The sequence below is a fragment of the Siphateles boraxobius genome, unplaced genomic scaffold (genome assembly GCF_051911475.1).
Source record: "Siphateles boraxobius isolate OS27281-9 unplaced genomic scaffold, OSU_SipBor_1 149, whole genome shotgun sequence".
NCBI classification, from domain to species: Eukaryota; Metazoa; Chordata; class Actinopteri; order Cypriniformes; family Leuciscidae; genus Siphateles; species Siphateles boraxobius.
In genome coordinates, this window is record NW_027508754.1 from 295493 (window position 1) to 313808 (window position 18316).

General features: G+C 36.9%; 1 protein-coding gene across 1 annotated transcript; it reads left to right on the forward strand.

Moving 5' to 3' along the window:
- The first annotated feature begins 478 nt into the window (after positions 1-478).
- On the forward strand, positions 479-17014 carry LOC143738545 (14-3-3 protein gamma-1). The gene is made up of 2 exons (XM_077230547.1): positions 479-700; positions 14615-17014. The coding sequence occupies exons 1-2, from the start codon at positions 614-616 to the stop codon at positions 15269-15271; spliced, it is 744 nt and encodes a 247-aa protein (XP_077086662.1). The 5' UTR covers positions 479-613; the 3' UTR covers positions 15272-17014.
- Positions 17015-18316: the final 1302 nt, after the last annotated feature.

Consider the following 18316-nt stretch of genomic DNA (forward strand, 5'->3'; position numbering starts at 1 on the left):
GACATAAAGCTGCAGATGACGCAGGTATTTTAAAGTCCAAAATAAAAATCACCAAAATAACAAATTTAAAAACATATGATTGAATATAATTTGGCTATTTTTTTTATTGGTCTCTTAAAAAAAAACATCAGAAGAAACTTTAACAGTGCAAACATGTACGCTATCATAACAGATTTACATAAAAACGTATAAAGTTTAACGGCGATGCAAAATAATTTGTAGAAAATCAAACATCAAATTAAAAAAAACCATTATTATTATCATTATTCTGGGACTAATAATATAGTTATACGTATTGCAATACATTTTTAAAATATGCAAATAGTTTCAGGATGCTGTTTACAAAGAGAATTTAGTAATTTTCGATCGACTAAGACCCCTCATGACGTCACTGCACCCCCCTCACAAGTGATGACGCAATCCAGTGAAAGCGTAAGGGGGGGGGGGGGAGGGGCGTGTTGCATCGGCACGCGCACAGCAGAGAGTGAGAGAGCGAGCGAGAGAGAGAGAGAGAGAGAGAGAGAGCAGCTGCAGCGGCAAGAGGAGCTCGCGCGCGTCCGACGGCATATTCACTAAATACATCCATATCACCCGAATCAAGCGCGATTTAAACATGGTCGACCGCGAGCAGCTGGTCCAGAAAGCCCGGCTGGCCGAACAGGCTGAGAGATATGACGATATGGCTTCTGCCATGAAATCGGTAAGTGTAACTTATGCATTATTCTGCACATGAATGATTCATTTATAATTTGGCTATTCAGATAGTTATAATCACGCGAGGTGAACCGTCTCACAAGATCGTGGGGATCTTCCAGTTATATTTAATAATGCATTCGTCGCATTGCCACTGGAAATTCCAGATTTTCAGAATCGATTCGAGCGAGCGCGCGCGCGTTCTTTCTTTCTCTCTCGAATCTTTTCAACGTTCTTATATCGATTACATAATCGATTCGAGTGAGCTCGCGCACATTCTTTAGTCTAAAGGCCCATACAAGTTGATCCGGACCGACTGACAGGTCACAGTCCTGCTGAAATGATGACGAGGCATATTTGGGAATATTGTGTGTCACTGGCTGTCATTCATTAAAATAGAGTATAATAATGCAGGAGTCCAATAATGCAGCGTTGAGTGTGAATCCAGATTTCTGGGCGGTGCCTTTCAAAGACCCGAACGAACTGGACATCAGATATAGCCTACTTCAGTACAGCACATGCATGGCCATAATTATAACAGTTAGCTTACAAATCCAGAGACATTAATGATATAGCCTTTGCATCTAGTGAATGCCGATTCAGTGCAGAATTTCTCTGAAAGAATGCCATATTAAAGAGGTTTATGATTCATAATGCTGGTGTAGGATGCAGATGATCCAAGGCTTCTCTCTTTTGTCTCAGAAGCTCTGCTCGTGCAGCACTGACTGTGGTCTCCATCGATTTACATTTGGTTTTCGCATATTCACATTCTCCGGCTTTGCAGGTTTGCTCTCTGTAGGCGTGTCACAACGTGTGCCAAGGTGCAGTGCCCATAATGCAGCATTTCATCCATCCATCAGCCTCCGTCCAATAGGGTACAACCCCTATCTCTTTCTCTCTCTCTCTCTCTCTCTCTTCATCAAGGGCGTAGGTTTGCATTGAAAGTTGATTGGATCGTATTGCAAGGAAGAACTAGATAACCCTGAGATTTGTGGATTTAAAAACTCAACCAGTGTTTTAAAAATCACAATCTCATGTCATGGAAGTTTTGGAGGTCACACCTTATTCATGTAGATCAGTTCAATGTTTGTAAAATACTTTAGACACCACATCTAAAGTAAAAGAAATAATGAAAGCGTTTCAGAATAAAACGTTTCTGAATCGTTGTGAAAACATCTTTACATAAAATGTCAATGTGGAGCACTAGGAGTGACACGTACAATTAAATCAGTTTATCAATTTAATAATTAAATGGAAATAAATCCATTTCCAAATGGACAATATACAATGGACTAGAGCAGTGCATATGCACATATGGAAGTTTGTTTCCGCCACTGAATAAATTTTTTTTTTTTTTTTTGCAGAATTGCTTGATATAAGCTCGCAATTGTGTGAAAAAAAAGTCAGAATTGTGATTTATTTTTTATTCGGTGGCGTAAGCAAATTTATGCACAAATCATCTGACAGGAGGAATATATATGCTATTTTTATAACATCTAAAAAGTATTGAAATGGCACTTTATTTTAAGGTTACATAGTTACATGTTACTATATGTACTTACTATAGTATTAACAGTCAATTATGCATAATTACAAGTAACTAACCCTAAACCACCAAACCCTAACTCGTACATGTAGTTAATCAATATTACTCAGTACTTATTTGAGTAAGTACAAGGTAACAACTTAAAACAACAATAAAGTGTAACCTTACCTAACATAATATAAAAACATGTAGGGAATAGGTTGCCTACAGCATTTGTTTGTTAAAAATGTGGCTATTGATTTGTAAATCATTGCATGTCAAATTTTGGTTGGAGCTGATAAACTTGCAGCCATTTAATGAAAAGGAAAGTGCATCGTTGCTTTTATCTACTCTGTAAGACTGGAAGCTGTCCATTACTGAGAAATGCCTCATCATCGTGTAATTGCACTGTCTCTTGACATCCGCTGGGTAGAGGAGTGTTTCTGTGGGGATATGATAAGGTATATTGCACAGGGCTTCTGATACACCAGTCTGACATTAGTGCGGTTCACGTAATGGTTCCCCTAACAGTTTTCATTCAGAGACAATGAGCTTGACAATTTGGTGAATTTCAAATATTATATAATGATTCGTTCCCTCAACATCTTTCTGAGCTGTTGGCTTTTATGTGGTCTAAACTAATAAATAATTCTGGCTGGCCATTAATGCCATGTTCCCTCTCAGGAGTCTCCCAAATCTTAAATATTCATAAGTTAAGGTCCATACTTGTTTTGTGCCATCTAGAGTGCTTGTTCACTTTGCAGGGATTCATGCAGCTTTCGTCTCTTATTGAGACACACACACTGGAGGATGGATTGATATGTGCATGTATTGATTTACTCGTCAGCTGACTGGAAAGCTGTGGTCCCAGTGCAGCTCAGGGGTGTGTGTGTTTATCCAGGTCTTCTTCTCACTAGGAGACGAAGAAACCCTTAACACTGCAGTCATCCTAATAAACTCCAACAGAAAAATCAGACAGCTTTCTGATGATGATGATGAGCCTGAGATTAATGTGGTGCAAAATAAATACACAATAATCTGTTCTGTGGCTGATGATCCACTGTTACTTCTTCTCATGATGATGCTAATAACTTTTACCACAGCTCCCAGACTACTATTGTAGTATTCTACATTTATTACTTGCCATTTTTGACACCACTGTTTTTTGTAATTTAGGCATCTCTGCACACTTGAGCATTTTATTCATGTTGCTTTTTTACAAATTATAGTGCACAATCTGTCAGTTACAGCGTTGAACCCTTGGATTAACCACATTTTGGAACCAATTACATGTATTCAGCGGAAATAAAAAGCGTTCTGCTTTCATAAATCATATAATTTGAGAAAGTGTGGGTAAAAAAAGGTGATTTTAAACCATAATCAAAATTGATATGACAAATGCAAATAAGCTCATTCACTTTGCATTCCTTTACAAAATATTTTTAAGGTCCCCCTGTGGCCAAAATCAAGTTAATGTTGTTTATGTCCATGTGGTGTTTTTAATATGCTTTAAGACAGACCATGTGTAAATTCATAAGTCGACAGCATTGCTGAGTATTTTCTGCTTAAAACTGCAGTGAACCAAAGACAGTCTCAAAAACACGGTTTGAAATCGCTGGTGTTTCTGACGTCACAAACTACCTTGTAACCAATCAGATCAACGTGTGATCGTCAACGGGTGGATCTCTGAGCTGAGTGAGTGAGTGGAGGCGGGGCTCATTTGAATATTCATAGAACTGCGTATACTAAATGAGGCCCTGCTGTCGAGTTACACCATTAAAGATGGCAAAACATGATTGGTCGGAAAAAAAAGTTTAGTCTGACTTGTTTCTGACATGAATTTAGGAGTCAAAATAGCATAATCTGACACAGTAAGCTCGTAAAGTTTATTTTTATAGCACCTTTCACAGACAAAGAAGGGTCGCAAATTGCTTTACAGTAAAAAATTAAATAATATCACAACAAAGCTGTACAAATACCATAGAAATTTAATAAATGCCAAACCATATTGTTAATTAAAAGCTTGTCCAAAAAGATGTCTTCAGGTGTTTATTAAAAGATTCTACAACTGACTGTTTTAAAGATACAATATGTAAGATTTTTCACCACAAGGGGGAATCATTGTAATATCAATAGTTTTGCTTACCTTTCTATTAAAACAGACGCGAGAACATAGTCTCTGTCAAGCCCAAGTTCGTTGCGAAGCTCTCTCCATCTCGAAAACACCACGCCGATATTTATCTATGTTTTATTCCTCCGGTTGTCAGAAATTCTGCGTGTCTCCCCATATCAACGCTTGCGTTTTTTTGGAGTTTCAATACTCGCCAAAGAGTAATCGTGATCCATGATGTACACAACAGCTATAACCACCACTTACGCATATGTCCACCTGATATTGCGGAAACCGAGGATAGCACGGATATTGCGTCATTGACAGGTGACATTTTTTCCGGGACGGATGATTATTTAAAATTGGAATTTCTCTGAAATTAAAAATCTTAGGCTATGTTTACACGGAAACGATCTGAAGAGAAAACGCAAAATTGGCGTTGCGTTATCACTTTTTATTCTGCGTTTAGACGAGCGTTATGGGGGGGGGGATCTGCGTGGGTATGGTGACGCAAAAGTGTGTGAAATTCGACGTAGTGTGCGCTCCAGGCGGCTAGGTGGCAATGTGAAGTACTGCCACACAACAACACCAAGTCCGCTCGCCTTCGTAAACCTTCCTTCTACTTCTCTAACTAGTAGCGCGAAATCAAAACATGGCGAAGCGAACAGCAAAAAGACTCTTGTACATTTATCAGAGCTACTAGCGCAACTTGAAGGTCCGACATATGGAAATAATCCGACGTGTTGGTTGTTATTTTCCTGTACTGGCGCATGCCTGTGGCGTAAACACGTACACGACGAGCGCCACCGTGAGCAGATTTACCCTTTAGACGGGAACGCGACGGTGGAGCGTTTTTAAGAGTTCCACTCTGGAGGGTGGTTTCACTTTTTTTGCGTTTTAAGTCCCAAAAACATCGTCGCCATGTTTTTTTACGTTTTCAACCGCGAGCGTTCTCGTGTAAACAAGGCCTTAATGGACTTTTGGAATATTGTAAGTACACAACTGCAGGAAATATATCACACTGTGCAAGTGATTTTTGGATATTTTATTACAAAAGTCTTACATATTGTATCTTTAACAGAGAAAAATAATGTGTAGTCTGAACCTGGCATTAGGCGAACTACAATCACCATATTGAGCTTCTCCCAATTAAATATTTACGAGTGGACAGTTTCTTTTACACAGCGTCTGCCTTTACGTACCAGAATAGAGTTCGTTGAAACCGAGGAATTGGCGAAAAGGAAAGTCTTTTTTAAACAATTGTGAAAGTTCAGTGTGCTTATGCTGTGAGTTATCCGTCATGCATGTGCATGTGATCCATCGTCTTTCATCGGGCATTACCATAGACGAGGCTTCAAGTCAGCAACTCATGTTTTTTTCATAACAGTACAGTCATAAAGCTTTTATGCGTTTATTTTTAGCCTGCTGCAGCTGCAAAAACATTAAAAAAAAACATCTGCAATCACTCCATGGTTATATAACAACAATGAGCTACTTTAGGCAAGAATCCCCTCTTCAACATCCGCATCATCCCATCCGATCTAGCATCCATGCGTTCATCTGCTTTCAATAGAAATGCATCGATACTAAATTTCTCCGCCGATACCGATAGCCAATTATTAAGAATAATATCTGCCCATACTGAATACCAATCCTTTTTTTTAAACTAATTCCCAACTAATGCTGTAAACTATACAGAAAACCCTCTCATTTGGTGCATTACTATAATATTAGAGGTTAAAATCAACAAAAGAGCCCAAATTATTATAAATCAACATGCTATTTAATTTAGATATATATAATTGTCTGAATACAACTTAGGTAGTTTTTATAAACATTTGTATTCATGACAAATTTATTCAAACATACATATATAATTCATAGTAAATAATCTTCTCTAGTGTTTGTATACTAACGAATTGAACATCGGAGAACTTTGCTGAGGTAAACGTAACATTAAGTGATAAATTGTTCACAAGCTGTTTTATTGACGTCTTTCCGCGGTTGAAACACTGATGAGGGATTACATGAGACATTTCAGTAAGTTGTTCTGTATCTTTCAACAAACCTTTTGATGTTCAAGTATGTGTTTTCGTGTTATAACTTGTATTAAAGTGGAATAAAAGACTGCTTGAACTGAGGCACCACAGCGATCTGTCACGTCACATTTAAGTGCATTTTAAATGCTATTTATTAAATTTTGTGATGTAATGAACAGAATTTGAAAGCTGAGACTTTGTTTCTTATCAGAAGTAACCAGCAAAAAGCTCTTCGCGATTATTGGGAGGTGCTACAAATAATGTTTGACGTTGGTTAAACCGCAACCCTGGCTTGAACTACGGATGATTGGGTCAAATAGAGCCTCTTTAACATCACAATTTTTTAACTGTCAAAGCGTTATTGGCGCCCTAAATTGAACACACGAGACATTTTCTTCACACACAGTATGAGTCGCAGTCTGACATATTTTTCTGCCCCCTTTTGATTGACAGGATATAATCGGCCCTGATCATCAGCTATTTTTTGTGAAAGATAATTGCTTTACCGAAACTTTGAGAAACACATATTTTGGTTCCCCAATGAACCTTTCAGTGAACATTCTTAGTCAACACTTTTTAAAGGTGCATTGTGTAATATTTAATATTTCACAGAAATGCAATATAAGATCCATAACTATGTTTTCAGTGGTGTATAAAGACCTTGCATAATGAACCGTTATGTTTTTATCACCCTAGAATGAGACATTTATATCTCCATAACCGCGGGCTCCCTCTTCTATTAAGGTCGACATATTGTGTCGTCTTGTTTCTAGCGTAGCCGACATCGAACACACAGCGCTAAAGAGCGTGTTTCGTCACTATCTTGAAAAAGAAGATTTCAGTGGTGTTTAAAGACCTTACTTAATGAACCGTTATATTTGTATGACCTTAGAGTGAGCAGTTTCTGTCTACACACACCGCGGGTTCCCTTACATTGAAATGCGCCGACATATTTCTACCGTAGCCCTAAACGGACAAACGCGTTTCGTTACTATGTTGCTCTTCGTGCAAGGAAGCAAGCTTAGTTCAGCGAATAAAACACTGACACAATGATGAACAAGTAACAATAATATTCGCAATAACATATTTTTACTGAATAATTAAATAAACATAATTTATTAATTTATACTTGTAAAGAAACCTCATTGCTGAACTGCTACTCTCTGCTGTCTCAGACGATGACATTTTCCTGTCGGCCACCGTAACTTTTGTTGGTTGCAATTTGTAACCTCACCACTAGATGCCGCTAAAAATCACACACTGCACCTTTAAAGGTGTAGCTGTTAGTGTGCCAACCTGCCGTTCTTACTTCTTGCCATCTCAAGTCCTTTTCTCTTTCTTCACCCTTTCTGTTAATCATAATCTACAACTTGGGTTTAAAAGTCGCCGAACATTTGCTGCAATAGCTGGCGTCTTCATTGGAGTCTTCTGATGAAACCCAAACCGTGGATTACAGTGACCAGAACAGAATAAGCACACAACAAGAGCTGTATCACTGCACTGTTGTGAAATACTGCTCAATGCATCTGTATCTAATGAGGCCTAATAATCAAGTGCTTTACCATGTGGCGCTAGATTGTGTATGATTTATATAGTTAAGACCTCATGCCACTGAAGTATAACAAGGCATTGAAATAAAGTAGTTTGGTGTTTGCCTTCTATTTAAAACCACTACTGCAAAGTGCCCGTGCAAATTAAATTTTTTTTGTGTGTGTTTTTAGTAATTGTTGGTTTGGTGTAGTTGAGTGCTCATTGTTACAAATAAACAGCAAAAGTTCAGTGACATTTTTATTTGTGCATGGTAGAAAGCGAACACTGATACTGACATAATAACATACAATAAATATGTAAAATTGAACTACACGATTCAGGGAGCAGCGACACAGTGAACTCCGAGAAAACGCTACGCTTGAGCAAACCGTTTGTGAATAGGCTACTACAAATGATGGCTGTGAATAAAATATAATATTCAGAAGTAAACAGTGTAGCTGACAGAGTGTTTATGTCAGAATGTTTATTTTTAAACCAAAACTATATAAGTGCTTCTTTTACCGATATATTTTACCGATATCTTTTGCATTTCTAATCCAAACAACCTCCAACTTGGCACTGAATTTACTCGTAGCAAGACATCTGTCATGTTTGAAACCCATCGGACTAACGGTTCGAGAGATATGCGAATAACAGACAGACAGACGTTCCTGTAATTTATAGATTTCACCCATTATGAATCAGCATTGTGTTTTGAAGTCTTTTGGCCCCCTAAGATACTGACTCGTGTTTGAAACCGGTATGATTTTTTGTTTTTCCACAGAACACAAAAAGTGTAATGTAGCACATTGTGTTCGTCTTTAAAAAGGACATAAAAAGTACCACGTTTTCCAGCTGTGGGCAAACAAAAAAAAACATTCTTGAAGGTGAAGGTGCAAGATTTGACTTGGACATAATTGACTGATAACATAATATGGAAATCGTAAAGACGAGTAGACCATGACAATCTTTTTTTTTACTTTTAACTCTTTAAAGTCAACACTCGCAACCTGTTTTGCTTCTATAATGTGAAATCTACTTAGGGTTGAAACATAGGGTGCATTTACACAACAACGATGTACTAAAAGCGGAAACGTTTTTCCTTTTAATTTTTTTGCGTACACATGACAACGTTGTCAAAATGATCCCCGTTCACACGAATCCACAAAAACAATAAAAAATAAAAAAAACAGTATTATTCATGCCAGGCCAGTAGATGGCGATGTCACTAGTGATGGGAAATTCGGTTCTTTTCCACGGACCGGTTCTTTCGGACAGTTCGTTTCAATGAACCGGTTCAAAAAAACAATTCACCAGTTCTTTTACTGTCATCACGTAATGACGTCAATTCTATCATCCCGGCGGTTAAAATACATTCAAATAAAGGCATTTGTAATCATAACTTCAGTTAAATAATAATAATCATCGTCAAAATCATCTTGGATAAGTTTCTTAAATTTACGTTTTGCAAATGAACCCTGTAGCCTACAGGCGATGTGCAAACGCGGATGTTTTACATGTCTTAAAGATATAAGTGAATAAACTGGTCTTAATCAATTTGATTTTTTATTAAATAAACTAACATTTCGACGAATTTCGGCCCCTCATTTAAAGGGATAGTTCACCCAAAAATGAAAATTCCTGTCAGCAATTACTCTCCCTCATGTTGTTCAACCCCGTAAGACCTTCGTTCATCTTCGGAACACGAATTAAGATATTTATACTTACTGATGTTCAACAAAATACAAGAATCATGCATTTCGTCTCTCTGAAAAACGTGCACGCATGCTCAGTTCATCAGCTCATCAGTTCTCAGTATGTCGAACGTGTCTGAAAGAAACAGTTCTCGGTTCTGTACTGGTGATTGAGAACCGCTGTACCTGTGCGTTCGGTAGTGCGCACACATGCGCAGTATCAGCTGCTCGTGCTCATGACTGTTCTCTCAGCACAACATGACTCAGTTCTGTGAACTGTTGGAGTTACTGGAGTAAAATATACTCCGCGATATTCGTTTATTTCGAGTCGGACTGTCAGGCATGTCCGAATGTGAGTAACTTTAGTAACTTGTGGATCAGCGCTAGGGTTGCCAACTTTCTGAAATGGAAATAAGGAACAGCGGGGTGGGGGGTGGGGGCATAGATTATAGCATATTATAATACAACTTATTAGGCCTATATATTTATAGAATAGCAAAGTAGGCCTAATTAATATACAAGACTGAACCACATAGCTATATAAAGGCTATCATGATCATTTTGCCAACAATAAACCATGGATTTGTTTAGTTTATAATACGTTTTATTTTTTACTTAAACAAATACAAAATATAACATTCAAAACTCATCGGCTTAGACTGCATTTGAAGAAAAATAAACACAACAGTTTTATGTAGCCTTGTGCGAACTTATTCAATAGAATTAGACTTCTAGAATGTTCTTTCCAGTGCAAAAAATAATATTTTTAATTCATTTAGACAACATTTTAAGGTAGTGTAGTGCAAATTTCTTCAGTGAAAAGTCTGTCTGACATATATTAGAAGCTATGTGTCTGTCATGGATTTGCACTGAATTGATTCTCAAAAATACGGAACAAAGTGCGTTCCGTAACAGTTAAATACGGAACAAGACTTTTATGTGTCAAATACGGGACGATTCCGTATTATACGGAACGGTTGGCAACCCTAAACAGCGCTGACTCAAGACGCAAACTGTTTTGAACGTTTCAGTCCGATTTAGTGTACTGGTTCGACTAGTGAACACGTGATACACATGCACATGACATCACCGTTTTCACAAATTCACAGGTTTTTAGTTTACATGAAGATGATAAGGGTATGTTTTTCAAAAACTTGCACATTGAAACCCACTTTCAAAAGTTTGTGTTTTTTCTGAGTAAAACTGCTGAGTATTTTCTTCTTAAAACTGCAGTGAAACAAAGACAGTCTCGGTTTGAAATCACTGGTGTTTCTGACGTCACAAACTACCTTGTAACCAATCAGGTCAACGTGTGATCGTCAACGAGTGGATCTCTGAGCTGAGTGAGTGAGTGAGTGGAGGCGGGGCTCATTTGCATATTCATAGAACCGCGTATACGTATGCAAATATGTAATTTTGGTGATCAAATATGAGTTTTAAGAGATAAAATTATTGACTACAGAAGGGACTTTAAGTTTTGCATAGAAAAGTTTGATCTTGATTAACAGCAGATTTTCCTGTCCGGTTATTATGAGTATGTATCCACGTACAACAGCATGTCTCATCCACCCACACACTCACACACGCATTACAGACACACAAACACATGCAATCTCACACACACACACACACACACACACACACATGCAAGAAGCGTGGACATCATTGCTGTTGCCATGGCAGCAGCAGATAGTGGATTGCGTCCAAACAAAGACGATTACCCTGTTTCTATGGAAACGGCTCTTTACTTCCCCCCCCCGCTGTCTGTATGGGAGGTTATTCGAGGAAGATGTTAAAGGCAGTTTGTAAATGGTACTATACGCAAACATAACTATGACTGCAATACCAGTTTATGCATTACACAATGATTCAGAAACGGTCTCTTTCAGTCTCAGGTTGTTTAATGGCTGTTGTGCTTGAAATGGAGGCAAGTTGTGGTGAAATTGATCAGTAATACTGTAAATTGTTGATGCAGGAAGCTGATTTAGTGTTTTTCTGTTTATGAGCCAGTGCATATATTTAACGTGCAGCTAAACTTAATAATTACAAAGAAGCGGTAAGTCACATATTGAATTAAACTTTGAAGTAGAAAGTCTTAAATAGTATTTTCTCATAATACATACTCTAATAATATTGGTTTTAGTTACAACTTTAAAAAATATATTTTTTACAGTGTATGTAGGAGTCAGACAGGATTTAATGAATCTGGTTCTAATTCCAAAACCAATTCCTTTACTTCTTTTTTTTTTTTAAACCACCAATTGTTAATTAAAACGAATCAGTTGTGCCATTTATTCAAACGTGTCTCTTTTTAGAAAAACATGGAGTTTTGTCCATGTTGAACCGGCGTTTTTGAGTCAATGAAAAGCTAATTAATTCAATTATAATAAGGTAAACATTTAAATAAAAAATAATTGTAATTAACTGATAATTTTTTTTAAATTTAGTGATCAAATCAAAACAAGAAGCTTATTTAAAAAAAATGAAGGGCCAGATTTACTAACAGCTCGAGCCAGCGCGAACCATCTTTTGCAAAGGATATTTTTGTGTAAATAAGAAATCTTGGGTTATTAAGTAAATATTTTAGCTCAAAGGGGTTGACAAAAAAAATACGTTGTCAGAATCCCTGCTCTAACAGAACTGCATGTCATTGAAATCCTTATCAAACCTACAGCTTCTCTGATGAGCGCTCAGCTTATCAAGAGCCACTCTCTATTCAATTTCAGAAGGATGCCGTGTGTTTGTGTGTTTTTTGACTAATGATACAGCAAAAAATGCAGTGAAATCATGGAGCCTCTCTAAAGGACGCAGGAGATTGCATGTGAAAGGTAGTAGATGAGAAGCGAGAGAGATGTTTCTTTATTCTTCAGCTCATCCGCCCACTGTCAGGCTGTGAAATCAAAGCATCCCTGCGGTGCGTTCATTCGGACAATTCTTTGTAAAGAATGTGTAGGCTCACTTTTCACTATATGTTGCTCTGTAAACGACTAACAGGAATTTATATTTGCGATGTTTTTATACAAAAGCAAGTGCTATGCCGTTCGTTTGAAACTCTGCCAGTCTTCTATGAATAGGATTTACTACACATGGTGAAAACCAACTATGAAGTACCATGTCCATAAATAGACATCTGGCAAATCACCATGTTGAAGCTTACTTGAACTGTACATGACTCACAAAAGGACATTGTGAACTACCATTTACAACACAAGCCTCTCTGCCGTAACTCTGCATGACATTTCCTTAAACTGTTCAAATTAGTCCTGAGCAACGATTAATCGCATCCAAAATAAAAGTGTCTTTACATAATATGAATGTGTACTGTTTATAATTATTTTGTATATATAAATACATATGCATGTATATATTTAAGAAATATTTGCATGTATATATATATATTTATACATCATTTATATTATATATAAATATGAATATTTTATATATATAACACATTTTTCTTAAATATATACATGCATATGTGTGTTTTTATATGTACAAAATAATTATAAACAGTGCACATGCATATTATGTAAAGACACTTTTATTTTGAATGCAATTAAGTACTATTTCTAATTGAATGGACATGGCTGAATTTGACACAGATTTGTGTATAAAGACAATCGTCACCCTTTTGGTTTTCATTAGTGACCCATGCAAATGAAGCAGGATTGCGAGTGACACTAATGCTCTATAGTGCTGCATAAACGGCTCCGTCACTAAATAAGGATGAATGCGTAAACGTTTGGTTGGTGTGCTTTTAGTTTTGCCAGCAATGTTTAAAGCAGACGTCATCAAAATGCTTTTTCCTTCCTTCTTTTCCCTGGAGTACAATTTCATAAAATAGGACTACACTTTAAACCTCAATTTAAAGCCATTGGACAAATCAGATAATGGTGAATACAATTTATTTTTAGAATAATAGAAATAATTCTAAAAAAAAAAGTCAAGTGGGTTATGCATGAACTGATAAAATGAATGCAATGCCGGTTGCTAAGGCTCTTCCAAATGCATTAAAGTACACTACTGGACTGGTCAGATGTTTGAAATAAGTCGTTCAGGTGAAATATTACAATTAAAAATAACTTATCTGTGTGAATATATAGTAAAGTGTAATTTATTCCTGTGATCAAAGCTGAATTTTCAGCATCATTACTCCAGTCTTCAGTGTCACATGATCCTTGCTTTGGCATTATCAATTATTACCAGTGCTCAAATATTAATAATGGTTCTCGTTATTAACATCAATGTTAAAAAACAGGTTTTGTGACACTGAAGACTGGAGTAATGATGCTGAAAATTCAGCTTTGATCACAGGAATAAATTACATTTTAAAATATATTAAATTTAAAACCAGTTAATTTAAATAGTAATAATATTTCACAATTTTCTCTGCATTTTTGATCATTGCAGCCTCGGTGAGCAATAGTATACAGTCAAACCCAAAATATTCAGACACCAGATATCATTTTTTATATTTTTTTACTAGTGTGTGCAGGACACTATAGTTCATTTATGTAAGTAAGGAGAGCAAAATAAAGTAAACTGTGACATATTATACCCAAAAATTCATCATACAGCGAATACCAGTCAAATTTATAAAAATTTGGGACCAAAAATGATTCAGACACTTTGAGCTGATCATGTTTTGCTGAAGTGTTTTTTCTTTAATTGCTAATGCAGCTTTTTACACCACAGACTGAACAACATGAAGCATTGCTTGGTGATTGGTTGAGCTAAACTGGTGTTATCTAATTGTGTAGATAAATTTAACAGCTGACAGATATTCAACATAATTCATGTGTGAGAGTCTAACAGAAGGATGGACAAAACCAGTGAATTAATAACTAATTATTTTTTATTACCATTTTAGCAAATAAACTGTGACAGTGTGAGAAATGTTGAAGGTGACAGAATACATTTTAGTTTGACTGTAAATGTATAGATTATTTTATTCAGAAAGTGCATGTATAGTTCAAACCTGTTTTAAAGATTGGTTAAATAACTTCTCCTCTCCTTCTTCCAGGTAACGGAGCTGAACGAGGCCCTTTCCAACGAGGAGAGGAACCTGCTGTCCGTGGCCTACAAGAACGTGGTGGGCGCTCGGCGCTCGTCCTGGCGCGTGATCTCCAGCATCGAGCAGAAGACCTCGGCCGATGGCAACGAGAAAAAGATCGAGATGGTTCGGGCTTACCGTGAGAAGATCGAGAAGGAGCTGGAGACCGTGTGCCAAGACGTGCTCAACCTCCTTGATAACTTCCTGATCAAGAACTGCGGAGACGTCCAGCACGAGAGCAAAGTGTTTTATCTGAAGATGAAGGGCGATTACTACCGCTATCTGGCGGAGGTGGCCACCGGTGAGAAGAAAGCAGGAGTGGTCGAGTCTTCTGAGAAATCCTATAGCGAAGCCCATGAGATCAGCAAAGAGCACATGCAACCCACACACCCCATTCGCTTGGGTTTGGCGCTCAATTACTCTGTCTTCTACTACGAGATCCAGAACGCACCTGAGCAAGCCTGCCATCTCGCCAAAACGGCTTTCGACGACGCCATCGCCGAATTAGACACCCTGAACGAGGACTCCTACAAAGACTCGACCCTCATCATGCAACTCCTGCGAGACAACCTGACGCTGTGGACGAGCGACCAACAAGATGACGAGGCAGGCGAAGCCAACAATTAAGCATTGAAGAAAAGAGAAGAATCTTTTGAGACCATTTTCCTCTCGGCCGTAATGTAAAACACGCGTGCTCACACTATAAAAGAAAAACAAAAAAAATTCACAAAAATGGAGGCATGATGGAACTGTGTCGGCCACGTTTGCTGATGACAGTCGCTGCAGTTTTCTTTATTTCTCACTAAATTACGATTTAGAGAAATATGCTAGTTAAAAAGAATGGTATGCCTAAAAAACAAAACAAAAAAAACATAAATAAATAACGGCGTAGCTTAAAAGGGAATTCTTCTGTGACGTTTACCTGAACAACAGCTTGTTGGTACGTCAAGTCTATTCTAAGAGCTACGATAAACCCAAACACAGGCATAGTGGCTGTTATTGTAGTGAAATACGAAGCGGAGCTGCTTATATTAATTTACATTGTGAGTAAGAAGTATTCAAAGCATCAAGGATGGGCTTAAGGAAAAAGAAAAAAGTGAAAACTTGAATGTTATCGCCTCGCAGAAGTAGGGATTTGCAAACAGGCTGCACTCGGCGTGTTTTTATCTCTCTGATATACTTTAATGGGATTCTGTATTGCACCCACTAATGTTTAAAAGTCGTTTACGTTGAACTGGTTATCTGTGCCATTTATGATACACATCGTTAGTATGCATCTCACATGTGAACTACTGTATTGTAAAATAAAAATAAAAAATCCCCAGTTACATGTATTGCCTTCTCAATCCAAAGCTAAAACCGGTTTAATAACCATGATTGAAATCGTTATTATTATCATTATTAGTTCGTGGATATCAAAAATGGCCAGGCCTGGCGGTCACCGTTCGAGAATAATGACGTTTAATTTTAATGCACTGAAGAGTAGTATTATTGATTAAAATAATCAAATGAAAAATAACATAATCCCAATGCTTTGCAGAAAAACGACCATTTGAAAGCAATGTTTAATCACTTGGTTTGATAAACTCAGTTTATATCACTGGTACCATAGACTGTTTTTTGTTATTCTGTTAATTTATTTTGGCAATTCATTAATTCTCATGAAATGCACTTGTCTATTATACTGTTTCCGACGATTACAGCTCCAATATTCTCGATAATACAATATTGTGCATGCTGGTGATGTATTTATATACCATAGCTCGACTTTATTAACTTTAAAAATTGTAGATGTTATGTATTCATATGAACAAGAAATGACAAGAATTTAATCTGATTATTTTCTATTTATTACTTTATATTGGATTGTTTCAATATGTTATGATTTTTTTGTTATATAATTTTTCCTTGCTGAAGTACGCTATACCAAAACAGTGCGTGTTAACCATAAATTAATCTGTTATGGATGTTGCTATAGTGACATGCAATTCTTGTACTTGGGTTTTAATAAAGGAACAAAAAGGAAAAGACAAAAAAAAAAAAAGTAACCACCATATCCGGCATTTTGTCACGGTAATTTATGATTACATTGTGAAACGATTAATGTCGAATGAGTTTTCCTTTCTGTGCTTTCTTCTGTGAGATATTTAAGATTTACTGTTATATCAGTGTTTGTTTTTTGTTTTTTAGGATCTTTCTGTATGGGATTCACTCATGAGACATTGCCTAATCTTATGATTTCTGTTTTCTTTCTTTTCTTCCTCGTCTACTGGTATCTTAAATGTGAGTCATGTAGCGGTTGCACAAAAGAAACATAATGATAATAATAATGATTATCTAAAAAAATAAAAACATGACTGTGCTCTTCTAGCCACCGTTTCAGCGCTTTTGTTGTCTGCGAGTCATTTCCTGTTCACATCATCAGAGGAAACATGATGTTGTACTATTATTATTAGGGTAATAAATGCGAGTCCAGTGGCACAGTGGTTAGTGTAGTAGTCAGATGATAGTGAACACTGAGCTTGTGTTTCTGTGCCATCCCGTGCCGTCTCCTCGTCTCTGATAATGCTTTGCTGAATGCTAGCATCTGACACACAGTTGTGCTTTAGTGGCTTTTCTTCACGCTCATCTTCTCCAAAGGTCTACTCGATTAAAAGGGTAAAGAGAGAGTGATATAATCACTAATATTCATTAAGTATGCAGATCAAAACAATGAGCTGCTGGTCAAAAATTTTGAATAATTAAGATTTTTTTATTATAATTTGCCTCTTATGCTCACCAATTTATTTAATTAAAATACAGTAATATTGTGAGATATTTTTGCAATTTAAAATAATTGTTTCTATTTTTAATATATAATAAACTTTTTTATTTTATATTAATACATGTTTATTTTAAACTAATTTATTCCTGTGATGGCAAAGCAGAATTGTCCCCCTGTGATGAAAATCAAGCTTTTAATGTTGTTTATATGTCTATGTGGTGTTTTTAATATGCTTTAAGAGAAACCATGTGTAAATTCATAAGTCGACAGCATTGCTGAGTATTTTCTGCTTAAAACTGCAGTGAACCAAAGACAGTCTCAAAAACACGCTTTGAAATCGCTCAGGCCCGGTTCTAGAACCAAATCACTGAGGGTGCTTCTGAAAATAGTGAGGGTGCTTACATAAACATAGGAAATGGCTCCCAAAGTTGTTATCAGTCTGAAAATAGTACCTCAAAATAGGGCTGAGCGACACCTATTGTCTACGACAATATTGTAATTGCTTTTATGTTAAACGATATACGATCTGGCATGATCGAGTAGCCTATGTCCCTCACTTTGCAGAAAACAAACAAAAACATGCCACACATAGCCTATACTGTGATGTTACCATATAGTTCAGACCATGGCAAGTGCATTTAGTGATTTACTGCACGGTTTAAATGCAGCTAGAATGGCCAAAATTCAAAATATGGGGGGAAATGCCCAGTACGAGTTTTTGTCGTTTACATTTATATCTTGCTTGAGCCAATTTCGTATGTCCATGATTAACAATGGACTATTAATATTTTTAGGCTACCTAAAGCCCCGTCTCAGAAAGTCAGCTAACGAATTTCCTGAGCGGGACGCACACACGCAAGCAAAGTGGGCAATTAAAGAGACAGCTTCACCTATGCGAATCACGATCG